This window comes from Hylaeus volcanicus, chromosome 5 (assembly GCF_026283585.1).
Source record: "Hylaeus volcanicus isolate JK05 chromosome 5, UHH_iyHylVolc1.0_haploid, whole genome shotgun sequence".
Taxonomy (NCBI): Eukaryota; Metazoa; Arthropoda; class Insecta; order Hymenoptera; family Colletidae; genus Hylaeus; species Hylaeus volcanicus.
In genome coordinates this window covers 13,008,655-13,031,315 of record NC_071980.1, presented here as the reverse complement: position 1 = coordinate 13,031,315, position 22,661 = coordinate 13,008,655, and the positions used below count along the sequence as shown (strand labels likewise).

Sequence of the window (22,661 nt, the reverse complement as noted above, 5' to 3'; positions counted from 1 at the left end):
TGCAAACTAAATATTTCTTGCTGAAAAAATAAATTAAATATCCGAATATATATATGTATATGCTACACATGTTCAAAGTGATATTCAGGTGCTTTGGTTTTAAATATTGTAACTAATAGTACCTTTTTCTTCAGGTACATGCTGGCGCTGGCTTTCATCGGCAAGGCAGCTTCCCTCCTCTTCTTCTTCCTGGCGTGGTGGACGTACATTCCCCCAGGTGGCAAGGGAGCCGATCAGAATTTACGAGAAGAGCCCACGACGACGTTAGTGCTGAACGACACATCCCACGAAACGCCAATTACACCTGCAACGATAAATCCCATAATCGAACCATAAACGATACCACATTCCGTTTGTTTCACTGTGAAAACATTTCAAATGAACTTGATCCGCTGAGAACTTTTGAATAACGCGCGCGAATAGTGCGAGTACATTAAATCGATCGCTCAAGGTCATCTATCCCGAACTACCGCGCGGCTACTCTCGACATGGAATCCTGTTAGGCGTAACTCTATCTGAAAGATTTCGTTCCAGATATGCATAACGAAACGGTTTACTAAATGTTTAAATGAAGATAAAATTACAAGGGGCAAGGTGTAAAAACACTTTGATGATTGTGTCTGCTAGTCAGTTAAGGTGAAATCTGATATCGACAACGACGAGACCTTTTACGAAAGCATAGAATAAAGGATTGCGAATGGGTGTCGACTCTTGGTAGACACTTGTTTTTTTTTACTGAGAGGTTATCCAAGATATTTTTAGTGCATAGTTGAATGTATTTAATATCTGTCTATATTACGTAGTTTAGTTAGGAGGAAGTACGATGTAGAGCAAATAGCCGGGTATTTATTTAATATTTTTATCTCCTAGGGCAAATTGTTTATAATCATGGGGAAAATGGTATTTTATTCGTAAGACGATAATTTGTAAACGGTATACTTAATTCTCTATTGTCGAAGCATAAATGAAAACAGACTTTGCACAGTCATGGGAGAACGATGCACGAATACTCGACAAAGCGCGAGGGAGCCTTTATTACTATCAAAAATTATTTAAAAATTGTACAGTTACCTTTATACGATTCGCGTTAAGTAAGGTACTCGGTGTAAGAGCCACTCACTGCCAGAACCGTTGTAAAGAACGAGATAATGTTTTTTAATACCGTATGGAGAATCGAAGAAAAAAAAATATATTCTTGTTTTTCACGAGAAAATTACAGGAACCAACTACGAAACATAATGGGCAAGTGCACTTGTAGTCCCTTTTGACGTTCGTTATAAGCTACTATCACATTTCTCATAGTTGATTCGTTAGATTTTGATTACGATATCGTTAGAAAACACTAATTAAGCATATAAGCTTAATATATCACAACGCTCGCCGTAATATTGTGTAGAAATTAATAGTTGCTGTTGAAAATGGATCAAAGGAAAAACTACCAGATTTACCTGTAATTGTAAAATCATATCGCCCTCTATATCCAAACTGAATGTGATTTCAACTGATATAACAGTGTTTTATAATCCTGGTATTTACCCATGGTCAATTAATATCAAAGAAGTGTATTTATCGTGGATAATAATAGTCGACGTTTAGGATAAAGACAATTTTCCTCCATTTTGATATTCTTTGTATTTATACAATATAATTGATTTGTATATGAGAAGTAATTTATTAACCTATGGTAATAAAGCTTCCATAAGGCTTTTCTAGCAAGTCCTGGCTTAATTTTCCCCAAGTGAATTAAAAAATTCATATCAAGTATCAACATAAAAAAATAGTGTTTTATTACTGAAGAAATTACTTTTCATATAAAAACCTTTATATAAGTGCAAATAAATTAAAATTTGCATCAATACTATATTATGGTTACCATGACCAGATAAATTATTGCTTCGCAGTGACATCTGTAGAAGAGTTCTTCTTTTACGAGGTCGATGTGACGCATGTGCATTGTCGTTGTTTTTGTAAAGAAATTAGTATTTCGAGATGATCGAACAACCTCTACCGTAAACTAATATTTCTAATAGATACAGTAATTGCAAGAATGTGTAACACGAGTAATTGTATCATCTTTAACGTATGTATATCTCATTCACGGATGCAAGGAATATTCGACCGAGCGGTTTTATACTACACGAAGTTTTCATATTTGACAAAATATTTCATTTATCTTATTTATAAAACGAAAGATAAAGTTGAAGATATTCGATCGCGTTGGAATTATCAATTCAAAGATTTTTAGAAAGTAACGTTCGTATGACACCACATATAACAAGAATGAATCTTTCAAAATCACTTTTCTAATACAAGAAAGCATGTAAAAACACTGATTGGTCGTAGAATTTCTTATCGGAGATTTTTCATAATCGTAGCGAACTTTGAAAGCAGAACGCTTGTTGTAGCCATTTGTGTAAATGTACAAATACATGAGCGTATCATGAAGTGTCGTTTACATGGATTTGATATGATGCATTTTGTGCGATTTCTAATTGTAATTATTTTTGTTATGAAAGAATAATATGTCTAACACGTTTATTACGCGTGTCGCCAATAAAGACAGTACGATACGTTACCCAAGTTTCATTCTCTTGTAGCTTTTGTAATGGGTTATATGAACCTGTCATGAAGTTTGTAGCATTGTGCATCCGAAATAATTGAATTTTACAAAGTTGGAATACAAAAACTTACCACAGGAAAAGTTGAACCCTGTACTATCCATTTAGATGAACTTTTTCTTAACGAAACTGTATAAAATCAGTTATATAGTACAAGTGCTTTTCAATAAACGATATATTGACACTTTTGATTATCTCACTTGGCGGGAACAGGCGGGAATACGTATTAGTTGCTAGTGAAGCTATTCTCGCTTAAGACGCTAGGTGGAGCCACCAGTCGCGTTTCTCGATAGAACAATTTATTCAAACGGTTTATTCTATTGCATTTAATATTAACTAACCCTTAATTACGAGTTATGTCACATTAAAATTCAGGTGAGTCAACGTTTCCAACCCTTATTTTGTACAACAAGGTTTTAAACCAATTAGTTACAGTTGTTACATCGTTACTGAAAAAATGTATTTTGGACAAGTTCTAGTCTGTAAGAGGTTATGAGCTCAATTTATCGTTCTTTTATTTCATTTATCGTTCTTTGCTTAGCATGGTGTAAAATTATGTTTATATGTAAATAAAGGAAAAATATAAGTAGGCTACAACAAATACTGATAGGTAGCGTCATCTAGGACCAGTAGTGAAAACTATTCCACGACAAATTTGGATGTTTTGTTGAAAATTGCACCGAATTTGCAATTTATTTCACACTGATCTGTAGATTAATTCATTTAATTTCATATAAACAATCAGCTGCATTGAAAATATAGTTCTGTTGACCAAATAACTTTCCTCTGGTATGATTATAATAGTCGTACTCGTACTTACTCGCTGAGTATATTCAGTTGAAAAAGATTTTTAAGGTAGTTTTATATATTTATGCATTTGCATGCGTAAAAGTTCAAGATTTTAGTTTTGTATAACAATTATGCGTAATGTAGAATAATGTATACGTTAGTACTAAGTTTCGTCACACTATTTTATATCTTGTTGAATATTGACCAACAGATTCTGTTGTCACTTAATTATTATATTGTATATATCTCCACATAATTACATTTTCAAATCATTGTTAACATTTAATTTGTTGTTAATATAATAAATTATTAAATGTTCTAATATCAGGCCTCTTGGTCTAGGGGTATGATTCCTGCTTTGGGTGCAGGAGGTCCCGGGTTCAAATCCCGGAGGGGCCCGATTTTTTTACATTGGTAAGGTTTTGGAACAATGTTTATTTTTTTATTACAATTGAATACAACGAAATCATTAAAAAAGAATCTACGCAAATAAACCAATGAAAAAAACTGAAAATTTTGTATTACGAACATTTGATTCTGATTCATAATTAGATCGCTCACATCATTATCTAAACAATGAAACTATCATTAAATACACAGCATTCTCTAAATTCAAGTGAATATTGATGTTAAATTCGTATTAGTCATGAAGTGAAGAAGGAAACGTGATACAAGATTTTACAGTATGAGGCATGTACATCTAATTGATAAATATGTCGATAAACGAGTAGATATATTTATTAGGTGATAAAACCTACAAGCAGAAAATTTCTTTGTTATATAAATATCGACTTTTAATTATTTTCAATCGTCATTCCAAGGGGTAGAGTAGCAGTATCAGAGTTTAGTTTGAATATTAATAAGCAGAAATAATTAAGACTATACGGTCAGTATAAATAATGAAGAAATAATTGTCGTTCAGGGTAGGTAAAATAAAATTCGTGTAACACGTGGTTAATGTATCTTTAAATAGCGCGCGGTGTGTTTCCCTACTCTTGAGAAAGTCAAAATGGCGGCGAGGATAATGCGCATGCACGGGATCCTCAATGGTCGGGCAAAAACACAGCTGGTCTATGATCTCCGAAGCAAGCTGACGGTCGGAACGCTATCAATGTGATTTTCGTGAAATCCTTACCGATCTACCGGTCAGATCGCGAGGTCAAGGCAAGCGTGCGCGGTTAATTCGTTCTTAGTGCTCGGCTGGTGTTAATGAGTGTGTTTAGATGTATGCAAAACTCGGTAATCGCGGTGTCACCACGAGGATTTTTCACTGCCCTGGATACAAAGGAGTTTCGTGAGGTGCTTCGAGCGTCCTTTCGGTGAGTTTACGACAGATTCCACTTAATCACCCATCTTCTCTCGAGTCCTTCGTTTACGCGTGCTACGAAACTTCCAACCTAACCGTGGAGTCAAGTGACCTTTTTCGATTTACCTGAAACGTACACGTCTACGTCGGGTGACGACAAAATTTCGCGGAATTCCACTTTCCAAGACTCCGGGCCCGCGGAACGAGAGCCAGGGAAAAGATCTGTCCGAATTTTTACGAAACGAATCTTCGAGACGATTCGATCTCGAGCGAATCGTTCTCCAAATCACCAAAACTCCCCGGGGGGTGCGGAGTGCAGCATCTTCGGAAATAGGTCAAAAGAAACTTTTCGTAATCTTTCAGCGAGATTCCTGGACAGGTATCGTCCGTTGAGAAAGATTCCTATCGTGCGTTTATCTTTGGTTGCTCTTCTTGCATACGGAACCCTCGAACTCGAGTGACCTGTCTTTGTAGATAACAAGACACTGGAGGATCGCACTTCTCTCTCAGATTTTTATCTTTGTTACGCAGTATACGTGCGCGCCAATGGTAAACATCGCAAACGGAGCCTTTCGGTGTTGCTGGCTTCCATTGGCAACAGACACGTCGGCTCGAAAATTTTAATCTTCTTCTGCGGACGAGGTCTCGTTAATGTTTCCTTCGTGTTTACGCGCAAACACAGCTGTGCCATAATTCTATGGATAACGTTATCATCCCAGCGTCCGTATTTGTACCTGAGGTCTTGAACCCCGACGTTGGCAGAGCAATTTTCGTATTTTATTTTGTTTTAATTTGACGACGTTATTTCCCATGTAAGAAACAGTGCCAGAACACGGATACGAGAATTGCTACATGTTGTAGAACCACGGCGAAAGAGTGCGAGTCGGCGAACGAGGCTGTAGTTAATCGTTGATATTTTATTATCCGTTTCTAAAAACTGTTTCAAGTGTTGACATGCTCCGTTTCTGTTATCTTGTACGTTTTTTTGTGGAAAATGCTTGCACGCGCTATTTTCTCCTATCTACTATCTCGGCGTTTGGCAATCATATTTGCTTTATAGTAACTAGCGGGAATCCCTGCTTGAATAATATTAACGGATTGCGCGTTATTTCACGTAAACTCGAGGTTACTGATGGACATACTTAGTGACCTCGACACTGGCCCCGAACAATCTGATCTATCATTACCTAAAGCAGTGTTTTCCAAAGTAGGAGCTACAATCTAGAGATGAAGGGGTAGAAAAATGTACAATGGGTGTAGAATGTATTCGTACATCGATCAATTTCCCAAAAAACATTTGTGTGAAATTGTAGTTTTTTAACTTCTTCTTTTATAATCAATGATATTCTACATATTCTCAGAAATTTCTAGAATATAGTTCAAACAACAATTACTAGTTTATATAATTCGCGAAATTGATAAGAAAATACGAAACATTGGTAGAAATATAGAAGCAATAAGTATTCGCACGGTTCTTATGACGAACAATTTACAGTAGAATTTGAAACATAAGCATATCAGTTTATTGCTCCGTGAGAATTAGAAAACATTAAATTTCCAGCAAAAAAGACAAAAAATGCTCTAATAAAGGAATGAGAGAAGTTCCTACTCCGAATAAAATCGACATTTATGACAGTTAACTTAATGGCTAGAAGATTTGTAGTAATTATAAAATCAAAAGGAAAACCCACGATATATTAATTAATTATAAATTAATGCAAATTTCTTTTTTTTTTTTTTTTTTTTTTTTTTTTTTAAATGAAATGGTAAAAATTTAACACTTGTACGAATACTTATTGCTTCTGTATTTCTATCGATTCATTGTTTTTTCTTGTTCATTTCGCAACTTCTATAAATAACTAATTTTTTTTGTACTATATCTATTCTAGAGATTTGCAAGAATATATAGAATATCATTGTTTATAAAAGAAAAAGTTAATAAATTACAATTTCACATAGTTTTTTTGGAAATTGATCGGTGTACGAATACTGTGCTTATATTAATAAGTGTAGAAATATATTTATCTTGTATTTAATAATTCACCTGTCTCGTTTAGTAAATACCGTCATTCGTAGAGTTTAACATTCGTATTTTTTGATATATAGACAGTGTGCATAATGAATATAGGAATCGATTACATCTTTTTTCATACTTTACGCAGTTGGCAATCCGTAGAATCTATCGGCGGAAAGGAATCCCGCTGTCGTCGAGCGGTGCTGCAGTCCTTAGGACTCTGACCTTGTCCTATGCAAAACGATACCTCGCGTCCGTCCATGGTTTTAATCGTTGTACCAATTAACGGGTCCGATGACGCGGTGTTGCGGCTTAATTAGTCGCGCTACGACACATGAACATTGGACCAACAATGATGGTCAGCCATCAGCGTTTGATCATCGTATGGTCAATTTTAGAAATGGATGACAGAATTTAAAAAACAGTGGGAAAAAAATGAAAATGACTAATTCTTATTACAAAAAAAAAAATAAGTAAAATTACCTTAATTGTTGAGATAAACGATGTTTTCCAAAGTAACGGGCGAGCAAGTATAAAACTTTAGTGCCAGAAAGACAAAGAATTTCTTTCACAGTTTTGTTCATTTAACTTGTAATTGACCATTGTGCTTCGTTGTAAGCATGATACCATTTTCCGCCAGGCCGTCTCGCTCTTTGTGTTCGTCAGCTCTTCGTATCAATGCCATTATCGTTGAACTTCGAACGCTTACTTTCGATTTTCAGTTTTACCAACGTCGATCGATATGTACACCTACTATCCATTCAGGAAATGAAAACAGTGAAATGAAATATAAAAACGTAAAATAAAAATAAAATACAGAGTATCGTTTCAATAGTAAATAGTCCATTGTCTTTGAAATCATGCGCGTTACTAAATTGAAACCGTTTATTCCTTGCAATAAGTATACAGAGATAGTATTTTATTCGGAGGACTTTGTAAATATTAGGTTGTCCCGAAAGTTTCTTTCGCGAGTTGCACTCAATTATTTTATGTGGTCGTGTTTATATAAATAGACAATCTAATTTCATGGATATTCATGTTGTAACAGTAATGGAACAAAGTGAATCGTACACAATTCAGTAATGTAACATAAAACATAAAATATTGTGCACGTATTACTTATTAATAAAGCGAAAGAAACTTTTGGGACAACCTAATAGTAGAGATTTAGTTTCAAATATTTTATGTATTTATATGTTCGTTGTCGACAAATATTTGAAATACAAAGTAAAAATATTTTTCTCTGTGAATCTGATCTTCCGATGATCGAAATGAATTTTTATATACAAATATATTTGCCTCTAAATTTTATCCAATATTGTGACCATTGTGGCATACGATCGTTGGTACTCGAAACAAAGGGTGGCTGCGTTCTTTAGACACGTTCATTTCGAGGCAGCTGTTACGGTATGACTTTTGTGCGCCGGTAATTAACCGATGGTAAAAACGCCATGTTGGCCCGACGCGCAAGATTCGAGTATAGGGTTTCGCGTTCGGGTCCAATCCGGTTTCTAGAGTGGATAAAATTGCTTTTACAGGTCCACGTTTAAAAAATCCACATGCCCAGAACTTTTAAATAAAAGTTTTTCTTTTCTTTTTTGTATTATTTATCCGCACTTAAACGACTCGTCGCATTTGTAATGATAACGAATTCGTAGTATTCTTAGCATTTCTTAGTCATATTTAGTTATTCCCTGGATAACGTTGAGAAACTGCGACGGTGGAAAAGTTGATTCCGTTGCGGTGTAAGTAGTTGTCAGTTCACAAACGAATTTATTGACCAACCCAACGCGCATCGCGTCTGTGAAGTTAGGGCAACGGGGCTCGTAAAAAGTTCTGTCTTTACGGGACGAACTACTCTACACCATGGAGCGGATATCTCACTCTGGGAAGTCTGGTAAAATATTAGGAAGAATGACGGGAACGAAACGCGAGTATTACGCCTGCCCGAGGAGCGAAAGCGGAGAAACTTTCGGATCTTCGCAGCGAAAGAAAAATTGCGATACAAATACGCGCGGTTTGCATGAATTTTTAACGAACATCATAGACAGAGAGACGATTTTTAATCATCGTTTATTTCCTTTAAAATTTATACTTCCTGCCATTTCGAATAAACATTCGAGTAGAAAATCTCCAATCACTGCGAGGTGTAATCGTTGTCAATCTTATCAAAAAAATACCGATAAACGTAAAAGCTATCGCAGATTTCGCAGTTTTCTTTCTCTTTTTGAAAACGTACGAAATTATACCGGTCATCAATGGAAATTCCCTTCGACAAATAGCGATTACTATTCAAAGTGAAGACCATTATATTCGAAAATAATATTATATGCACGTTCGAACCCGTAATCCGAGTGCATAAAGAAACCGTGGTCCTTGAGTGGCACTTCACCGAATATATATTTAGTTCGATAAACTTGGATAGCAATTTAGAAAGAAATAGACGATGCACACGTGCCGTTTCCGTCGGCTATGTACAGGTATACTCATTCGTGTCTACCGGTGGCCCTCAGAGGCTGTAAGCATGCAAGTGTGCAGCTACAGTACGGGCTTAGCAACCCCGGGGTGGTAGCCCAGCTAGATGGGGGCCAGTGGGCCCCAACAGACGTGTACAAAACACAAGACTAACGTAAATGTAATGTACAGAGTTACGATAACGCAAACTAAGCCAAAATTAAGGAGTTATGCAAGGCAAAGTAATGTCAGGAAAAATAGAAATAATTGTATTATGATGTATGGAATGAGTGCAATAACTGAAGTGACAGTTACGCACTTAAAAAAACCAAGCAAGCAAGTGTCTACCGGTGCCCTCTAGTCAAGTGGTCACTCACTACTCTCGGTGCCCTTTGCAGAAGGAGCATCGAGGCTTCTTCAGCAGTAAAAACAGTGCGGTCCACGCAACTTGCACACAAATTTCGTTCTTTCGAACATATGTGGTATAATAAAATTCATTCTTGAACAATTCCTTCTTTAGGAATAAACATCACTCACTACTCTCGGTGCCCTTTGCAGAAGGAGCATCGAGGCTTCTTCAGCAATAAAAACAGTGCTTGCACACAAATTTCGTTCTTTAGGAATACAAACTATCTTCACTATACGACCTGGAATTTATCTTGGACAACGTTCAAAAACTTGTGGAACTAATCATACAGTCAGTGTAATAAGTATTCGTACAGAAACGAATTCAAAATAAAACTTCGTGTATTTATTTTATTAATAAATTTTAGGGGAAGAAATAATTAACCAACATTTCTACATATTTTTAAAGTAGAATTTGCGTAAATTAAAGTTTTAAATGAACTTTTAATGTTAGCCTCTCATTTCTTTTCTTATTAGTTTTATTTTAAATTGTATGAATTTGAACCTGTGCGAATACTTATTACACTAACTGTAGATGCGTACCAATTATATTAGCAAGAACAAAATTTTCCTTCCGTTGATTCACAAATCTGTCGACATAGAATTGAATAGTGAGCCTGTAGAAAACCAGTGACCTCCTGCGTCCCAGAAAATTGAACGTAAACACGAATCCGTCCCTTTCTTTTCGCTTCTGAGAATCCTTGTCATTCGATGCTGGGAATATACGAGTTCCCGACGGCTATAAAATTCGCGGACGTTTACACGCGAACCATCTGTCCACCAAGGAATTTACTTTTCACGATTACCGCGCGATAATTGAATTACGCGGGGCAACAATCAGAGTACGTGTACGTTGTAACGAATAATTTGCAATGCAAAAAGTATAGAAGCCAACGGAACGAGGAGCAACCCACTTTACAATCTGCACGCTTATGATGTTGCTCGTTGATATAAATAATGTATACGTCTCTTTTTACATTTTCATTCATAGGAAACTGATTGTCCATAAAAGTAACGGGATCCTTTATTTATCACTGTTTCACTTGTCCACGATAAACGAATTTGTATTTATAAAAACGATAGATTTATTAGTAATTAAAATCAGCCTAGATTTATAATCATTCACGCGCGTTTATATTTATTCGATGCATTCATATTTATTGAATGAAATGTGTTTTCTCCACGATGATAAAAGTAGTGTTTAAAAAGCATTTTATAATGCTTTTGTAACGGACACGTTGTGTACGTAACTTTTTTTTTATGATAGTTTCATAAGTTTCTTTTACGACAGTTTGGTAAACAAACATGAATGAACAATCATTTCCCATGGGTATTTACGAGCCAAGTTTCAGTATTACTATGCTGTGTTTTCATTGTGTTTTTTATTGCTCGTGCACGCGCCTAGCAGAAATTGTGCTTTACGTTATAAACGAATGTTCTTTGGAGTGAAATATTGGGAACTGTTTGAATATATCCGACACTATAATTTTCTAGACTTTTTCAAGGTAATAATTACGTTTAATTTATATCGTTACCAACAAGCTACGTCATCTATTTTTATTTATTTTTTTTTATCAGTCACTCGTAATTACCCCTGCAAAATCTTCTGGTTTCCAAATAATATCGAATACGAAAAGTGAACAATGATCAGGATACCTGGAACAATGAAAGCCATAAATGACGACGTAAAAAGTCACACGTAGTTGTAAATTAAAACCACTTATTGTTAGATTACACACACGAGATCAACATGTATGGCCATGTGTGTACTAACTGCTGTATTTTGACACTTTGAAAATGCAAGCATAACAATCTTAAATACATAATCTTACGTTTAATACAGTTTACACAGTTTCAATTGAATTATCTAATGCGTGTTTAAATAATCTCTGTTTAATGTAGTGTTTCGTGTGTTTATTTTTTGCTTTGCTAATAGATTTTTTCTGCATAGCTACAAATATAAATAAAATGATATTCTAATTTATTTTACCTCTGCATACTAATGTCTTAATTCGATTGATTCATTTTGTGCGCGTGTAGTCTCCCCCTGCAAAGTAAAAATTGATAGTCTTTTTTTTTTTAATAGAAGTCTTGAAAGCTTAAGCAGGCTCTAATAATATTTATCGCTGTCTCCTCGTTTCTGGAAATAAGACACGGTGTCTTTTTCGTTCATGCAGTATTTGTGTCGACGAGTCAGTTTTATTAGTACTATTAAAAGCTGACGGCCGCGACTATTGCCTTGAAAAACCGTCGAATCGCTTTCGAGGGCCGTATGAGCGCGTAACTTCGTCAACGCTCAGAAATAATACTCGTTTCGATATTTGAAACAAAGTCTTTAAGCCCTAATGGCATCGTTAAGTAGGAGAGAGTTGCCTGAACCAGTCGCCTAAACCTATTCAATTTCTTTGGTACAAACTACTGAGAATAGAAGCTTGCTTTAGTGGAGAACGGATGAAATAATTTATACATATTTTGTGTTATGTGTCCTATAATCGTTGTACACGATCGATACAATTTATGATGGTATTTACCTTATAAAAATATAACAATGTAGTGTTATTCTACATGTTTATATTTACTCTGCATAGTAGAATAATTCAAATAAATTTGAATTTGGTTGAAAATTCAAGCAGAAATATTCATGATTATAAATATACAAAAAAAATACAAGGATGCACACAAATACATAGAACATAAAATGTAAGAAATACAATGCACGTTAAATAATTTAGAACAGAAAACACACTCCAATTTCCATTTCCATTCTTCATCTGTGTATATAAAAATATGGATTTGTATAAAAACCCAATTTTATGACCGTCCAGTAATAATTATCGTGAAGATTGAATCGATACGTTCCTAAAAGTCATCACGATTTGTAAATCGTATCATAGCACGGTTTCTTGAACGTAACCGTAACGCGATCGTAAACCATCATCGTTTCTCTCAATAAAGAAAACAGGTTTTGCTTCCTCTGCAGCTCCGAAGCATAGTAAAACACGAATCCAGTGCATAAAGTGTGCATTGCGAAAGTTGTCTCGATCTCGTAAACTGTATTTTTCGAAACGTTGCTTCAGTTGTTTCACGCAGAATATATTTATTATTCCAAGCGATCGTCGTTTAGAAACAAGTGGATGTGTTTGTTGTTTTCCTGAAGGACTGGACGCCTACGAGCCTGACGCCTATCTTCCTGCGGTAGGATACGATCACAAGGATCGGTCCAAGCTGCAAGAAAGAATTTCAAGGGCTGTGCTCTTTTATGGAATCGAGTACGCTCAGGGAACGCAGACTTTTCCTTTCACAAGCCACCGCGGATACACATTACAGCGAAGGGAATAACGGTTTCCACTCGCGCGGAGAAACACAATTACGGTTGTAGTCGCGGAAAATGAACAGGAAGGAATCGAGTGTCCTCGTCTTAAGAGGCTACGCGCAGTTGTAGTCAAAATTCAAGAATTTTTTTTTCAAGATTTAAATACATATTAATACATAAGTAAAGCGTAATTTTGCAGTACAAGTATTGAAATCAATACGTGAATTTTGTCGTTAAGATATCACGTGATTATTATTTCATTTTGCATGAGTGCAGTTTGGTTATGTTTAGCATGTGCTTATTATATTAGTTTACATCATAAATGCATAAGCAACCGTAGTCTAGCTAAGCAAACAGATTTAATCAATGTGAAGTAGACAGTCGAGATGAACGAAGCTTTTGCAATTTTTCGAACAGAGTAGCCCTCATCACAGTGTCGATAACCCGCTGGTCGGTGACGAAAAGCTCCGTTAAAATCGTAAAAGCCATCGCGCTCTCTATAGCTCGTTGGTAAATCCGCCGGACGCGGGATAAATTATTCGGTACGTGGCCGAGAATGTTTCTCGCAGTTTGCAAATACTCACGTCGGGTAATCGATTCAACGCCTGCCCTCTTCTGCGCTGAAACTGTTGCGCTTCGATTCACCAAGTGCCGAAGAATCGTAATTAACGACTGTTTGGGATATTCTTCTATAGCAATCTCGCGTTTCACTCTCGACCGAGCTCCTGTTCGTTTGGAAGCTCGCGAACCGAGTAATCAAAACAAAGATACGCTTCAGAGACTCCTGCATCGGTTTCTGATGCACTTCGGCCTTGATAGATGAAAACGGTTCGATAGAAAGTGTTATTTTGAAAGATTCTGCAGAATTTGTATCGAAAATGTATCGAACGTACGGTGAATCCTGTCTAAAAGGCGCTGTGGGTATCCAGAATCTCGGAAGTGGTCGTTTAGGTATCAAGAGGGAGACCATCTAGTCTTATTGACAAATGAAGCAAATTTTATTTGAAATAATAGCTATTATTCCAAATTTAATCTTCAAAATTATAAGGTTTAACACTTACTGTTAACACACTTACTGTTAACACACTTACGGTTTAACACTGACTAGTCTTTGTATCTGTATCTTGCAATAATATCAGTATATTTATTTCTTCTTGAGTTTGGATAACAAATGTGGAATTATTTAGATCCATGCAAGAGTCCATCTAGTCTTATTGACAAATGAAGCAAATTTTATCTGAAAACTATTTGGAATAATAGCTATTATTTCACATTTAATCCTCAAAATTATAAGATTTAACACAGACTGGTCAGTTTCTGTATCTTGCAATAATATCAGTATGTTTATTTCTTCTCGAGTTTGGATTACAAATGTGGAATTATTTAGATATTTGTTTGAAATCGTCTTTTATCAGCATTATTTGAAATAATTAGAAAATAAAGTAACATGTTATTTCAATTAATATCATTTACAGTGGGTGTAGAATGTATTCGTACACCGATCAATTTCCTAAAAAACTTTTATGTGAAATTGTACTTTCTTAACTTCTTTTTTTGTAATCAATGATATTTTACATATTCTCGGAAGTCTCGAAGATAGATATAGTCCAAACAACATTTACTAGTTAATGTAATTTGTGAAATTAACAAAAAAATATGCGAAAAGTGGGTAAAAGTATAGAAGCAATAAGTATTTATACGATTCTTATGACGAACCATTTACAGTAGAGTTTGTAACGTAAACACATTAGTTTATTGCTCTGTACGAATTATAAAACATCATATTTCCAGTAAAGTAGTTTTAAACAGTTGTGCGAATATTTATTGCTTCAACATCTCTATCGATTAATTGTTTTTTTCTTGTTAATTTCGCAACTTACATAAATAGCTATTTTTTTTTGTAATCTATCTATTCTAGAGATTTCCGAGAATATGTAGAATGTCTTTGGAAATTGATCGGTGTACGAATACTTTCTACACCCACTGTAAATGTATAGAAAAGCATTCGTAAATTTTGGCAAATACGATGAGTCTTCTCCAAGAGTCGCGTAAGTATCCCCACCACCTGCTCGCCTACCTATCGACAGGGAGCCTCGAGCTCGCATTGCAAAGGGTTAATCTCCCCGCCTCTGTTCCATCAAACTCGTAAAACAAACATTTTTCTCACTATTACTTTTCTATTGCCCAAGTTTGTAAATTCCCAACGTGAATTTACCTCGCGCGAAAATTCCTGGGAATGAAGCCAGTCCGCACCAAATTCTCATCGATCCGCGTTCCTCTTGTGTCTCCAACGCGTTCCCATCGAAGCGCGTTCCATCGCCGATAAAAATTCTTGATAAATTGCTCGAGACGTGCTCTCGGAAGCGTACCCCGTTCCAGATACACGTGTGCACACGGAAAGCATTACGCCGTTGCGTCATGCGAGCCGCGATCCACGTGAGTTTAATATCCTAACCTCGTTTCGGTTAATTACTCGTGATTAGCCTCAAGACAACCTGAACTGGGTCTCTCGCAAACTCCTCCCATGTCTTTGCGCGATGACCCGTTCCGAACCAGTCCTCGCCGCTTGTCGCACGGTGAATAGAACTTTTTTTTCGAACCGCCAACAACATCCGGCACTGCTCGCATGACTGAATCGAGGCTGAAATCCGATGAATGGGAAACGCTTCCGCGTTGGCGTGAAGATGACGATGGTCTGGCATAGTTAGGAGCAGTTTTACGTAACTTTTGGACTTTGCCCATAGATGATTTCAAATTTTTTTTTTTATGATTGAAAACCATTTTGGTTTCTTTTTTCACTTTTAGATGTAATCAAACGGAAGTGAGTGAGTATAGATAATGAATACATTTTGCGTTTGATTACATTAGTCGCTCAGCTAGAGGACAGGCTTCGTGTTTGATTACACTATTCGCTTGAGTTACGGGATTCTGTTAGCTACGAGATTAGCTTTGCGTTAACAATAAATTAGTTTTGCTTTTCCCGTATTCTAGTATGTAGGTTTTCAACCACTGTCGTTCAATCTATGATTGAGGATCTGCAGGTTTTTTTGTATTCAGAATTAAACACGTAGAGCTTTGAAATTTGTTGGGGTACATTATTGTTTATTATAGTGGACGAAATCTGTGTTTGGAAACTTATTTAATGTTAATAGTCGATATATAGTCGATTGGAACGTATATTGTGGTTGCAGAATGACGATAGTTCTATTAAACAAATTAATTCGATCATCGAATGCACGATGCTTTCTTATTAGTACCATTTGTTCATACACCTTCTATTAACCTTCCACGGGCTAATTTTTGGAGCTTTGAAATTTTTTGGGGGACATTGTTGTTTATTATGGTGGACGAATCTGTGTTAGGACATTTATTTGCTGTTCATAGTCGGTATATAGTCGATTGAAACGTTTATTGTGTTTGCAGAATGACGATAGTTCTATTAAACAAATTAATTCAATCATCGAATGCACGATGTTTTCTCATAAGTACCATTTCTTCATACACCTTCTATTAATCCTCAGCAGCAGCAGATAATTTTTGTCTGCAGATAACTTGCAATGCATTTACTTTGATATATCAAGTTGATAGTGCTGCTAATCGTCATCAATATTGTTATTAGTTATCAGAGACATTATATGATTGAGATGTACACGTCATCTTGCGAAAACTACTAAAATTATTTGGTAAAATGTCGATATATTAGCATGTGATTTAAAAGTTACACGGGTCCACTGGAAGGAAGACGAAAATTGAAATAGTTTAGTTCTTTAATTGGACCCTATTCACGGGTTCCAAGTTCAGTCGTCGAATTGGGTCGCCAGGACGGTTTCGCTAAACAGAAAACTCCGTAAGCTGTTAGATCTATCCTCGTCCGCGGCGGCTGTGCGAAGGTTTCACGGAATTCCATCACCTCGGCGGCGACGTCCCTGAAACGAAATAAGGTTGAACAGGAATATTCATGAGTTTCATTTAGACGCACGGTAACACTGAATCGACACGGCCAGCTTCCCCGTACCGTTCATGTGTTACGTTCGGATACGTGCTATATAACAGGCCACGTAATACGCACACGGAGAAAGTACAAGTTTGCCATAATTGACGATTTCCCCATTCCAGCGTGAAAGGAGGCTAAGGTCGATCGGTTATCGAATCGATAGGAGAGAGTGTCCAGCGGCTTTTCATTTCGGTTCTTCCTCTAGGCGTTGCATAATCGGGTCCACGGACGTCATCGCATTTCACGCTATGATTTCTACAACGCACTTGTTTGAACGATAATTATTAACTGTGCGAGGATGTTGTCAAATGTTTGTTGAAGACTTTGTACCTCTTCGTTAGAAGTTTTTTTCCATAAAATAAATTAAATTCCTTTGTAACTCTAAAGAATAATTAATTCAAGAGGAAAGAAATAATAAGTATTAGGCTGTCTGGAAAGTCCATGCCGATTTTTAGTAGGTGGCACAGCATCTGAATATATCAGAATAGCTGAAAACAAATAACATGTGTACATTCCTTAAAAGGTGGAAAGGTTGTGAAACAAAATGGTACATATATAATTCAATAAATATACATCAAAATTCAACTATGCCTTTAAATTTTTCTTAAAAATAGGCACAAATTTGTTGTCTTTATTGAGGAAGATGTGCCAAACAGATCTCCATTACATTCTGCGTACTTTGTACAACTTTTCAGTACCGAATTAAGATTATTTCGAAACACTTGACGCGTTCTGGACCAAACAGAAGGTCGCTACGTGTGTGGCACTCCACACGTGTGCACATAGAGGACACTCGGGGTTGAGATTCTCCTTATTTGTAAAATCACGTGGGAGGCGATCCGCCTACCCTTATTCTTCGACGGCTCGAATTATTTTTAAAACGAGAGGACGTCACGAACCAACGACATTTTTTTCTCCGCAAAGGTCGATCGAGAACAGCTTCGACCCTTAATCAATGAACGTGATTGCGCACACATAAACAAATTATTATTAATGAAACATTATCAATGAAAATTCGCTCGAGCAATCGTATGTTTTCAGTGATTAAATTATCGGAGGACTACTGTAGTGTCGAATGGATCAACTTATTTTTAGATTATTTATATTTCATCTTTTCTTTTTGGTTTTGTCATTGTATCTTTAGTAATTTATTAGTATCTTCGTAACCTATTTAAAGTGAAATTCATTCAATTTTATTATTTTTTTCTTCCTTATCTAACAGCTTGAAGATATAGTGACGTAGATATACGATAGAGAAACGACCTTAAATTCATTAAGATCATTTTAGTATATTTCTCTTATTTATTTGGTAGATTTTAAATAAATCCATTTAATTTACTTCGTTAGTTTTCTCTGGTTCATTTAGTACCAGCGATCCTCGTCATATACTTTTTTAAGTAAAGTATACATATACTCTATATGCATATTTCTTTGATCGCGATCCAAGAGCCCCGCATCCACCACTTATGCAACAACTATTTCACCTTATCCGTTATAATAGATCTCAATCTTAGCGAATGGAAGAATTGAAGTGTCGAAGGATAGATTGCTTTGAGCGTATTCGTCGAGTGTGTCGTATAATATTGATCGTTTTCGCTTAATTTGCCGCTGATGGAGCAAGCAAACAGCCTGAAATATTTAGTTTCATTCCGATTCCTCTTATGAATTGCCAGCCTGGAAATTGATCAGAACAATTCGAAAACAACGGTGAACGGTAATCTATCGGAGTGCTGTTCGAAGAGATGTGTAAAATATTAGATAGGAAAATCCATAACTTTCAGAAAAAAGTTCGTAACTTTCAGAAAAAAAACGTATCGAATAGGGTTAGGTTGCAAACCGGCAATGAACTTCGCCCTTTTACGCATTTGCTGTATCGTGTATGGTTGAACTCGTATTTTCCCATCGTGGTAAACAAAGTCGTTAAACAAAATAAAAATATTTTGAAAAGGAAATACGCGGAGTAAATATTTTCAGAGCGCGTGCAAATAACAAACGGTGTTATTAATATCAGTATCAATTAATTTGCAAAATGTAAATAGTAATATATCTGTTCAAAATATTGGAAAATTAAATACGTGCATGAATTAATATCGTATAAATTAATTGAGGAGTAATACCAACACATTTTTATTGCTACGCGCAGGTATGAATTACTATTAATATTTTCCCGTTTTGTCTCAACCGTACAGAACAGATTTAATTTACGTTTAGCGGGTGTCTGCACCATAAGGGGGTCGATATTCCAACGATAGACTAGTATTAAATCCAACCCTATTCTGTCGCGTACGTTAATATCGCGGCTCCTCTGCATCATTCTATAACGAAGGTAGCCAACAACGTAAATGCAACAGTATTTTCGTTGAATCGACGTCGATACGATAAGCGAAGCTCGCCGCGTTCGAACGCCTATAAAGCATTATAAGGTTGGCAGAGCACGGTGCATAATTCCGCCTGGCACCGCAAGACATTGCGATCGGGAATTAGCATTGTAACAGCATTATACGGACCGTTTTGGCGCGGGTCCAAAGACACCGAAAACCCTTGATGGAGTGTCCCACGTACGAAAAAGAAAACAAGTAAAAGTTCAAGAATGGGTTTTTACTTTCTTGGCTGTTATTGAATCGAAAAGGGGAAAGTACTCTTGTCGGTCACAGTTTGATTCATTCATCCTTCATCCTTGGTTATTTTCGTATTTCTTGAGAGTTTGTTGGGGCCTGAGTTAAAAATTGCAAAAAGGAAGCGATCACGAAAAAATTCTATATTATTAGGTGAACTGGAAAGTAACATCGTTTTTAACTACTTGTTTATCACTCGACCGGTTAATTTTTATCGATCTGGCATTGAAAATTTGCACAATAGATGACAAAAGGCCGTTGATAACGATGGCGATTGTATAACTGATTAAAAATAGAAATTTATTAAAAATCTGTTTGAATTTAATGTAAAGAAAACGACATTACTTCCCCGACTTTACTACCTAATAGTAGGATACGCGTTGGTGTTTCTTTTGATTTGTATTTCTAAAGTATTTTGTTAGGAAATTATATAATTTGTTATGAGTGACTTTCACACGTCAGGCATCGATATTAAATTTTTGTTGAAAAATGAGGATTTGAATATTTCAATTTTACGTAGCTTTTCTAGAAACAAAAATGAATCTTCAAATAGAAGATTACACTCGCGTATAGACACTATTAAATTTATTTTAAATAGAGAAAGGTTTGAATATTCCATTTGCACCTACCCTTCATAAAAATCAAATAACGAATTGTAAAATAGAAGAATGCACTCATGAATGTACTCGCAAGCACGAGACAGATAAAACAAATCGAAGCGATACCCAGGAAGTTCAGCAATATCGTTTTTATTTTATCATTGATCAACGCCATCCGGAATGGTCTCTAGCTATCTTTCTCGCGCGTGTTCATCCGGGAAATCTTCGAAACGAGCTCTCGACACTTTTGCACCGATCAACGACACAAGTCACTGTGTAAGGGGCTGATAACATACATTTTTATTTTACGTCAGCTGTTGCTTCTTTCTCTCCTGTGTTTTTTTCCTCTTTTTTTTCTCTCGTGAATCATCGACCTCGATAACGACGTCACACGGAAGCGAGTGGCCAATCACTTTACAGTTATATCCTTCGTTTCGAACTCCACGTCGTGTCTGATCACCTCGTTCCACGTATTAACCGGACCGAGTGACAAATTCGTTCGAATATCTTTCGTGAAACGTCAACTTCTATTATAGCGTGATCGTGGTCACGTGACTGGCTTCTTTTTTTATTTTTATTTTTCCTTTTCTCATTTTTAGAATTTTCAATCGTGGGAAGCAGTAAAACATATATCTTTGTACGTGGATTATTATAATCTACTAATTTCAATTACACTTCAGTAGTACACATAGCGAGGCATACCTATCGAACAAACTTTTTGTCAGTATCATTTTTTAATGATTTCTTACATCTCTAGGTTATTGCAATATTGTTAGATGGAATCATATTTTTTTATTAAGACTACAAAAAAGAACGTCGTCGTTAATAATTATAAAATCTACTCTAAATTCAATCGTAAATAAATAATAAAGAAGAGAGCGTCCCGTTCCCCAATTAAAAATGTTTCACAACTCATTACGTAAACTGATCACACCGAGGACTGTAAACCAACGATCGAAGCGTTTACATGAAAATAAATTACGCTTGTCCAAGCCGTAATTAACTACATAGCTATTATTACCGTTTCGCCATATCGGCTCGGTAATTGCCATTTGTTTGCAGGCAGAACGCATTAATAATCATTTCACGGTACCATAGCTGACTTTAACAAGGGAACGAAGAAACAAGAATGAATCAGAAATCCGCGCTCTCGTAGTTATTGCGCAATGAAAAAGACAAAACCGCGGCGATCCGTCCCAAGAAAACGTTCACGACGAGCCCCGATGGCGCGAAGTGTTTCATTGCGCGGCTAATGATCGTGGAAAGAAACGAACAAAATTTCCCACGATCGATTAATCGCCCCCTCGAAACCGCTACGTATCGACTGTAACGAGCGCCCGTCGATACGCCGCAGGAAAAATGAAGGAAAAACCCGATTGTTCGCCCGGTATTTCGTGTCCAGCTCCTATCGTAATTTCCTTCGATGAGATCCCGCGCTCCCCGTTTTGTCGCTGGCCGCGAAGCATTAAGCCCAGAACGATTTGTGGCACGTGTGCAAACACAGGTACGGAAGTACGATTCTATTGATTGCTTTACAAATAGAACGACACAGTGGAAAGATTTGATGCAACACGGTTATGTTCGCCACGTGCCTCGTTTACTTAGCGAGGGATCGAAAATCTTGTCGAATATACTATTGTCGTTACAATGATTAAGTGTGAACTTTTTAACTCGGAAGAAAGAAGTAGCTCCTTAAATAGATAAACCACATTAGGAGTCCAAGTATTCAATTAATGTTTCTTGAGAGATTTCTTTTTTACACAGAAGAATTTATGTATGTTATATCTCCAAGACTTCTACGTGAAATAAATTGAAAAAATCATCAAATGTGCTTTAAATCATATCTAAAATATTCTGGAAGTTAAACAAAATTTACGTAAATTCTTCGCTTGTAAAAAAAACCTCCTAATGTCCCTACTTGACGATACAAATTCATTACTGAACGTTCGCAGACGTCCACTCGGAACACGTGAACGCGGGATAAGCCAAGTTGAAGCTTGAATTTCCATAAATCGTGAAATCTGGTCCGCGTTACCTAATAGAATAGCTTCACCTCCGTCGCTAACGAAGAGATTTCAGTAATCCATGTAATTGTGCCGGCGCGGCGCAGGGTCATCGGAGTGCGTGCCTCTCAAGGAACGATTTATATTTAGAGCCGCATCAAGCGGATCGTTTACACGAAGAGTTCAGCTTTTAGTATCCCGCGTAGTGACTCGGTTCGCATAGACCAGACGCCTCACGATCTGAGACACGGACAGCATTTCAAATAATCGTTTAGTTCTTTAGTATATGCCCAGGGAAGTTGGTAAAAAACGACGGTTCACGATCCTGGGGGTTCGTAGATTCTTTCAAGAGTCGTAGATGGTTATCCAACGGCCAATAAAGGTTTCCTGTTCGAATTACATACATATACTCCGTAGATCGGTGGTCACGTTTTCTGAACTATTCGAGGAATCAATCTGAATAGCAAACCAGGGAACATCGTGTTTTTTAATGTACTATAGAAGGAGCTTTGAATTCAATTCTTGGATAAATGAATAGGTTTAGAAATTAA

At 36.4% G+C, this 22,661-nt stretch overlaps 2 protein-coding genes and 1 non-coding gene across 13 annotated transcripts in view; all 3 read left to right on the top strand.

The window, feature by feature from the left end:
* Positions 1-2,575, top strand: part of LOC128876350 (solute carrier organic anion transporter family member 4A1) — a 44,986-nt gene extending 42,411 nt beyond the window's left edge. For all 9 annotated transcript variants that reach the window (XM_054122649.1, XM_054122651.1, XM_054122650.1 and 6 more), the window contains one exon: positions 135-2,575. In XM_054122649.1, the coding sequence (XP_053978624.1) occupies positions 135-336 (202 nt within the window). In that variant the 3' untranslated portion in view covers positions 337-2,575. The remainder of the gene's footprint in view (positions 1-134) is intronic.
* Positions 2,576-2,926: 351 nt separating this feature from the next.
* The window catches only part of LOC128877167 (solute carrier organic anion transporter family member 5A1), a 49,164-nt gene continuing 29,429 nt past the window's right edge, over positions 2,927-22,661 (top strand). For 2 of the 3 annotated variants that reach the window (XM_054124238.1, XM_054124235.1), the window contains exon 1: positions 4,183-4,726. The gene's annotated coding sequence lies outside the window, so the exon portion shown is untranslated. Of the gene's footprint in view, positions 2,994-4,182; positions 4,727-22,661 lie in introns of those variants that run through there. The other variant, XM_054124237.1, reaches the window with a different exon arrangement.
* Positions 3,735-3,806, top strand: Trnap-ugg (transfer RNA proline (anticodon UGG)). Its single transcript has one exon. It is a non-coding gene; the product is annotated as a tRNA-Pro (tRNA).